Source organism: Rhincodon typus, chromosome 4 (genome assembly GCF_021869965.1).
Source record: "Rhincodon typus isolate 14 chromosome 4, sRhiTyp1.1, whole genome shotgun sequence".
In the NCBI taxonomy this organism is placed as follows: domain Eukaryota; kingdom Metazoa; phylum Chordata; class Chondrichthyes; order Orectolobiformes; family Rhincodontidae; genus Rhincodon; species Rhincodon typus.
The window spans coordinates 116,560,216-116,568,512 of NC_063335.1; the positions used below are offsets into that span (position 1 = coordinate 116,560,216).

The following is an 8,297-nucleotide window of genomic DNA, read 5'->3' on the forward strand; positions in this document are numbered from 1 at the left end:
CTGAGCCATTTCTGCCCCAACGCCAAGTCTGTTCAGGATGGTCTGGGCAGAGATCTTCCCTGCTGATGATGAGTGTGAAATTCCTCTGTCATTGCCTTTGATATTGGAGTGAGCTACAACTGTGACAATACAGGAGTCATTTAGCATCTCTTCCCTATCCCACATTCACAGGAGACTGTGGAGATGCAAATCCTTTCTTTATCCAAGTTCTAATCCAAATTGGCATCCAGTAATAGTACCTGAGATTGCAAAGTGAAGGATATCCATTATTGTGCATTTCATTTTAGTTCTGCAGATGCCACAAACCTAATGCAGAAATTAAAGGTTTAGATGTTTGTCTGCTTTGTCTCCTCTTCAGGTGAAACTGCTTCTACAGGAACTTTATCAGAACAAAAAGATTGCCAACGCCACACACAACATCTATGCTTACAGGTACAGGAAAGGCCAATCGGTTCAGTCATGTCAAGAATTTTGTAACACTTAAATGATGATCAAAATCGAGCAGGAATTGAATCACTGAGAACGATCATTTTAAGATCAGCATTTGTTGCCCATTCCTAATTACCCCATGGTGGAAACAGAGCAGTGGTGCCACTGAGCCAGAATCCAGAGGCTCCAGCTAATGGTCTGGAGAATAAAAACAAAATGCTGTGGATGGTGGAGATCTGAAATAAAAAAGATTTAATTTGATTGGAATTGATTTATTGTAGTCACATATACCTAAGTACAGTGAAAAGCTTTGTTTTGCGTGTAGTGCAGACAGATCATAGTAAACAAAGGTATACAGACCATAGGGTGTTAGACAGTGAGCCATTCAAGGCTATGGCTGCACAGGAAGTGCACAAAGCAAGATCAACATTAGCAAGATCAACATTTTTTTTTAAGTTAGAGAGGTCCATTCAGCAGTCTAATAATGGCACGGAAGAAGCTGTTCTTGAACCTGTTGGTGCGTGTGTTCAAGCTTCTGTATCTTCTGCCTGATGGAAGGGGTTGGAAGAGAGCATTACCAGGGTGGGAGGGAGCCTTTGTTGATGTTAACAGCCTTTCGGTGGCAATGAGAAATGTAAATGGAGTCCATGGATGGGAGGTTGGCTTCCGTGATGATCTGAGCTGTGTCCACAACTTTCTGTTGAGAAAGAGAAAGTGCTGGAGAAACCCAGCAGATCTGGCAGTGTCTGTGGAGAGAAAGAAACAGAATTAACGTTTTGAGTCCAGTATGACTCTTCTTTGGAACTGAAAGGAGCTGGAAAATTATGGATTTTAAGCTGTTGACAAAGGGAAAGGAGGACCATATGGAACAGATAGTGGGGGTGCCCAGAGCAAAAGACAAAAGCAGTGATAAGGATGATAAAGAAATGATTGAGATGTAAAATAGGTGTCAGTATTAGGTGTGGAAAAGGGAAAGTGGGTTTGCTGTTCCAGCGAAGGGAGTGGGAGGGGAATGTAAGAAAAATGGGTGACAGAAGTCATGTTCTGAAGTTCTGGAATTCAACGTTGAGGCTGTAAAGTTAACAGTATATTCTGCATTCGATCCTATTACTCTGATGCACTTATGGAAGGTATGATTTGTCCGGTTAGTATGCAGTGCAATACTTTTCACTGTATCTCAATACATGTGACAATAATAAATCAAATCAGATCAAAGTGGCTGAGCAGAAAGTGAGGTATTTTTCCTCAAGCTTGTGTTGAGTATCATTGGAACACTGACAGCCTCCGGATAGAAATGTTGTCATGTGACTACTCAGGGCATGAGGGTTCGATTCCCGCCACGGCTGATGGTGGAATTTAATTTTTAAATTCAATTAATGAATCTGAAATTAACTATTAGTCCTAAACCATTGTCAATTATTGTAGAAAACCAACCTATCACCCTTTATCTGCTAGATTGGATCTGTGACATGTGACGAGGGAACTAACAAGAGGGAAAAATATACTTGACCTCTTCCTTACCAATCTATTGGCTGCAGATGTATCTGTCCATGACAGTATCGGTAAGAGTGACCACTGCACAGTCTGTGTGGAGACAAAGTCCTGCCTTCACATTGAGAACAACCTCCATCGTGTTGTGTGGCACTATCACCGTGCTAAATGGGACAGACTTTGCACAGATCTAGCAACTCAAGACTGAGCATCCATGAGGCGCTGTGGGCCATCAACAGCAGCAGAACTGTACTCCAGCACAATCTGTAACCTCATGGCCTGGCATATCCCCCACTCAACCATTACCATCAAACCAGGGGTTCAACCCTGGTTCAATGGAGAGTGCAGGAGGGCATGCCAGGAGCAGCACTAGGCTTACCTGAAGGTGATGTGTCAACCAGGTACAACTCCCAAACAGGACCACAAGTGTGCCAAATAGCGAAAGCAGCAAGTGATAGACAGAGCTAAGCGATCGTACAAACAATAGATCAGACATAAGCTCTGCAGTCCTGCCACATCCAGTTGTGAATGACGGTGGACAATTAAATAACTTACTGGAGGTGGAGGCTCCACAAATATCCCCATCCTCAGCGATGGAAGAGCCCAGCACATCAGTGCGAAAGATGAGGCTGAAGCATTTGCAGCAACCTTCAGCCAGAAGTGCCAAGTGGATGATCCATCTCGGCCTCCTCCAAAGGTCCCTGGCAGCACAGATACCAGTCTTCACCCAAGTCAGTTCACAGCACATGATATTGTTTGAAAACAATGGATACTGCAATGGTGGTAGTCTGAAGAAGAGTCATACCAGACTCGAAAAGTTAATTCTGTTTCTGTCTGCACTGATGCTGCCAGACCTGTTGAGTTTCTCCAGCTTTTTATGTTTTTGTTTATTGCAAGTGAAAACATTCCAGCAACAGTACTGAAGATTTGTGCTCCAGAACTCGCCACTCCCCTAACAAAGCTGTTCCACCATAGTGAACTCTGGCATCTACCCAACAATGTGGAAGTTTGCCTAGTCCTGGCAAATGTATAAAGAAGGGAGACAATGATGTAATGGTGATAATATCACTTATCTAGCAATCCCGAACCGCAGATTAATGTTCTGGAGTTATGTGTTTGAATCCTATCATGGAAGATGGTGAAATTTTTAGTTGGTAACAAATCTGGAATTTAAAGCAAGTCCAAAGTGACCACATAACCATTATCAATTATAATTAAAAATCCCATCTGGTTCACTAATGTCCTTTAGGGAGGGAAATCTACCATCCTTACCAGGTCTGGCCTACATGTGACTCCAGACCCAGAATGTGGTTGATTCTTAACTGCCCCCAGCAAGCCACTAAGTCCGAGGGTAATTAGGGATGGGCAGCAAATGTCATTCCTGCCGTGGGTATCCACATCCCAAGAAGGAGTAAGGAGAAAACCTTGAGGATTTATTGTTTTGGGTTAATTCCTGGCCTTGGCAGGCATGACATTCAATGAGGAAGTTGTCCAGATGACATTTTCACAATCCACATTTGGAAGCTTCCAGAACATTGGCAGACTTGTATTCCAAATGTCAGGTGACCTGTGGCAGCAACGGTAAGGATTAACATGTTAAAAAGGGCATGCTGGCTTTAGGAAATTGAGACATTCTCAGGTGTGCTTGGTATGACACTAGCATCAAAGATTATAATTTTTAATAATTAATTTGCGGTGTTTGCTATTGCTGATGCTGTGGTTTTAAGTGATAGCGGCATAGGATTGTATATTTCAGTCCGTAACTGTGAGACGTGTGTTCACTGGAAGCATGACTAGATTATGAGGATTAATTATTTAGGATATACTGCGAGGACAAACAGACATTCCTGCAAGACTGTGAAGATGATGGAGAAACCGCAGCTGGTGGACGCCTTCTGCATTTACTGCAGGTAACAGAACATTTCTGAGTTTTATTGAGGGGATGGTGGTGTAGTGATGATGTCACTGCTGTAGGAATCCAGAGCCTTAGCTCCTGGGGACATGAGTTCAAATCCCACTGTGACATAAACAGGTAATGGTCCCAGGAATGGAAAGCTTAACATATGAGGAACGTTTGAGGACTCAAGGACTATACTCGTTGGAGTTGAGAAGGATGATGGGGGATCTAATTGAACCTTACAGAATACTGAATGGCCTGGACGAAGTGGATGTTGGGAAGATGGTAGGAGAGACTAGGACCCGAGGATACAGCCTTAGAGTATAGGGAAGACCTTTTAGAACGGAGATAAGGAGAAACTTCTTCATCCAGAGAGTGGTGAATCTATGGAATTCACTGCCACAGAAGGCTGTGGAGGCCAGGTCATTGAGTACATTTAAGACTGAGATAGATAGGTTCTTGATCATCAAGGGGATCAAGCATTACAGGGAGAAAGCGGGAGAATGGGGTTGAGGAACTTGTCAGCCATGATTGAATGGCGGAGCAGCCTCGATGGGCCGAATGGCCTAATTTCTGCTTCTGTGAGTGAATTGGAAAAAGCAAATTATTTCTGTTACTTCTACCAAAATGGAAAGCTCATATTTGTCTGCCTTTTTAAAAAATAATTTATTATCCCTTTCCTAATTGTTCCCTGAGAAGCTGCCTGCTGTTATTTTCTAATCAACCTGTTCAGAGATGTTATTACACCTCTGGAGCAGGTGGGACTTGAACTCAGGTCTCCTGGTCCAGAGGTGGGGAATAAGTGAGTTGCCTTCTTGAATGACTGTTGTCCATTTTGTGTGGGTAGGCCCGTTAGAGAGTGAGTTCCATAATTTACACACATCTGCCATTTTCTTGCCAACTGACTCAGTCTGTGCAAATCCTCTTGAAACTGGTTTGTATTTCCTCTTGGTACACATTCCCACTTGGCTTTGTATCATCACAAACTTGGAAATATTACATTTAGTCTCCATATCCAGGTCAACGTACTGATCATTTCACCACCGACGCTCAGTAGCAGCAGTGTGTACTATCTACAAGATGCACTGCAGAAATTCACCAAAGATCCTCAGACAGCACCTTCCAAACTCACGACCACTTCCATCTAGAAGGACAAGGGCAGCAGATACCACCCCCTGCAAGTTCCCCTCCAAGTCACTCACCATCCTGACTTGGAAATATATCGCCGTTCCCTCACTGTTGCTGGGTCAAAATCCTGGAATTCCCTCCCTAATAGCATTGTGGGTCAACCCGCAGCAGGAGGAATGCAGCGGTTCAAGAAGGCAGCTCACCCCCACCTTCTCATGGGCAACTAGGGATGGGTAAGAAATGCTGGCCAGCCTGCGATGCCCAAATCCCATGAAATGAATAGAAAAAGAAAATCCCAGAGGTATCCCACGAGTCACAGTCTTCCAATGCAAGGATGCGCTTAAGCCATGAAAACATACATTTAAAATAAACAGATGCATAGAGTACAAAATTAAGGAAATAATGATGAACCTTTGCTGAAAGATTGAAAAAATTCTGCTAGTCATTGTCTGCATCCTCTTCAGGGACTTGCATCCTTCCTATAATAAGGTGTAGCCAGAATTAGACAGAGGACTCCAACTGGTGTCCAGTGTGTGATTTATGAAGTTTTCTTGAAGTGGGATTTTAATCAGTCGACCTTGTCTTTCATTTACATCTCTGCGGTTATTGGTAAAGATTAAATGTGACCTTTCTTTTACATAATGTTTTACTTCAACAGATTTTGGACGCACGCAATGTACTGGTCATTGTTTCTCGGTGGTATGGAGGCATCTTACTCGGCCCTGATCGCTTCAAGCACATCAATAACTGTGCAAGAAATATTCTTGTTGATGAAGGCTATGCCGAATTAGCGGTAAGACCAAAGTCACAATGCAAAATAACTCAGACAGCAGTGATAAGTACAGCTGATAGAAGGGCAAAGGCAAGGTATTAAGATGAGAAAGGGTTGATTGATTGATTTATTGTCACATGTACCAAAAGACAGTGAAAAGCTTTGCTTATGAACTGTACAGGCAAATCATAGTAAGCAAGGATGTACAGATCAGAGGTTGTAAAAATACTCAGACAGAGGCATACAGGTTATATTGCAAAGGGCGTGCGCTAGGCGAGATCAATGTTAGCAATATCAGTGTTATTTGAGGTGAGAGATTCCATTCATCAGTTTGATAACGGCCGGGAAGAAGCTGTTCCTGAACCTGCTGGTGCATGTGTTCAGGTTTATGTACCTTCTGCCTGATGGAAGAGGTTGTAGGAGATCATTATCAGGGTGTAATGGGTCTTTGATGAAGTTGGCCACCTTTCCACAGCAGCGAGCCATGTAAATAGAGTCCATGGATGGAAGGTTGGCTTCCGTGATGGTCTGGGCTGTGCACACACCCTTCTGTAGTTTCTTACGGTCCTGGGCAGAGCAGTTGCTGTACCAGGCCATTATGCACCCGGACAGCACGCTTTCAATGGTGCATCTGTAGAAGTTGGTGAGGGACCTTATGGACACGCCAAATTTCCTGAGCTCCCTGAGGAAGAAGAGATGTTGTGCCGTCTTGACTGTTGCACCTACGTTGGAAGTCCAGGACAGGTCATTGATTATCGTCCCTCCAAGGAACTTGACGTTCTCCATCCTCTCAATCTCAGTTCCGTTGATGTAGATGGGGACGTGTTCTCCTCCTTTCTTTCTGAAGTCAATGATGAGTTCTTTAGTTTTGCCAACATTGAGAAACAGATTGTTTTCATTGCACCACGTCACCAAGCACTCTATCTCCCTTCTGTATTTTGACTCGTCGTTGTTAGATATCCATCCTACTACAGTGGTATCATCAGCGAACTTGTAGATGGCGTTTGTTCGGAATTTGGCAACACAGTTGTGGGTGTACAGGGAGCACAGTAGGGGGCTGAGGATGCATCCTTAGGGGGCTCCAGTGTTGAGTGTTATTGTGGAGGAGGTGCAGTTACCTATCCTCACTGATTGCGGTCTGTGGGTCAGGAAACTGAAGATCCAGTTGCAGAGGGGGAGCTGAGACCAAGGTCACCCAGTTTTGAGATCAGTCTGGAGGGGATAATGGTGTTGAAATCAGAGCTGTAGTCACTGAGCAGGAGTCTGATGTAGGTGCCTTTGATGTTTAGATGTTCCAGGGATGAGCACAGGGCTAGGGATATGGCATCCTCTGCGGACCTGTTAAGTCATAGGCAAATCGTAGGGGGTCGAGGCAGGTTGGGAGACAAGTTAATGTGGTCCATGACCACCACCTCGAAGCATTTCATGATTATTGAGGTCAGAGCCACTGCGCGGTAGTCATTAAGGCACGTTGCATGTGTTTTCTTAGGTACAGGGATGACGGTGGTCTTCTTGAAGCAGGTGGGGACTTTGGCTTGTAGGAGGGAGAGGTTGAAGATGTTGGTGAATACCTTCACCTGTTGAGCAGACTGGACGTCTTTCCCTGAGAAATGAGGAATGATCAGAGTGCGGGGGTCTTTAAAATTATGATCTGTATAATATCGATTTGTTACGATCAGGGAGAGCAAGTGAAATCAAATCAGCTTTACTATCACTGGATTCGCAACACCTTTTCCCATTGGTGTGTCTGTGTCCCTTTGTAACTCGCTACAACATTCTGTATCTTTCAGACCGTTTTATTGTTGAACAATGCACTCAATTTTTTTTTAACTTTAGGGTGAAGGGTCAAGGACATCAATAAAGAAGAAAAAGCCAAAGAACAAGCGGGGAAAATGATCAAAGGAAACAACACAGAAATTTTATAATTAATGAGGAAAGTGAAAGCAGTGGATGCTCCATTCTCAAATATCAGTGCCAATCATTTCACGACTGCAAAGACAGAAAAATGGAAAGACAGAGATAAACAAAACCAAAAGCACTCAACACCTCTGTGTTTTCTGTCATATTTCATTGAAAGCGGTTTTGCCTCCTCACAACCATGTAGTTGCCACTGGCTACACAGTCCCTAAAGATAATTCAAACCAAGACATTTATTTGCTGTAGGTTCCCTGGAGCCGTGGTTGGGGGAAAGAAATTGAAGTCTCGAGTATAAAGCCCTTTGCCCATGAGCATTAATGTTTAAAGGAGACATTTTAAATTCATGCAGAATTCATGGTATGTGTGTGGTATTCAAATAAATGTAGATGAACGCTTTGAAATGCCTGGCGAGTATCGAGACTGAACAAAGAAGTGAAATGTTGCTCACTCGAAAAAGTGGTCAAAGGCATTTTGCTAAGACGAATGGACATTGCAGATCTCCAAGAGAAAGGACAGATGCTACAGCGATGTACAGTCCTGCTGTCTAAAGATCTGGCTCTTAAATCCTGGTGACAATTATATGGCACAGACGGAGGTCATTTGCTCCATCCTGCCTTAACTGGCCATTTGAAAGAGCAGTCCCATTCCCTCTGCTCTTACCCC

General features: G+C 43.7%; 1 protein-coding gene across 1 annotated transcript in view; it reads left to right on the forward strand.

The window, feature by feature from the left end:
* LOC109912209 (protein IMPACT-B-like) overlaps nucleotides 1-8,030 on the forward strand; it is a 10,491-nt gene extending 2,461 nt beyond the window's left edge. The window contains exons 2-5 of the mRNA XM_020511597.2: nucleotides 331-432; nucleotides 3,740-3,830; nucleotides 5,604-5,738; nucleotides 7,554-8,030. Of these exons, the coding sequence (XP_020367186.2) occupies nucleotides 331-432; nucleotides 3,740-3,830; nucleotides 5,604-5,738; nucleotides 7,554-7,613 (388 nt within the window). The 3' untranslated portion in view covers nucleotides 7,614-8,030. The remainder of the gene's footprint in view (nucleotides 1-330; nucleotides 433-3,739; nucleotides 3,831-5,603; nucleotides 5,739-7,553) is intronic.
* Nucleotides 8,031-8,297: the final 267 nt, after the last annotated feature.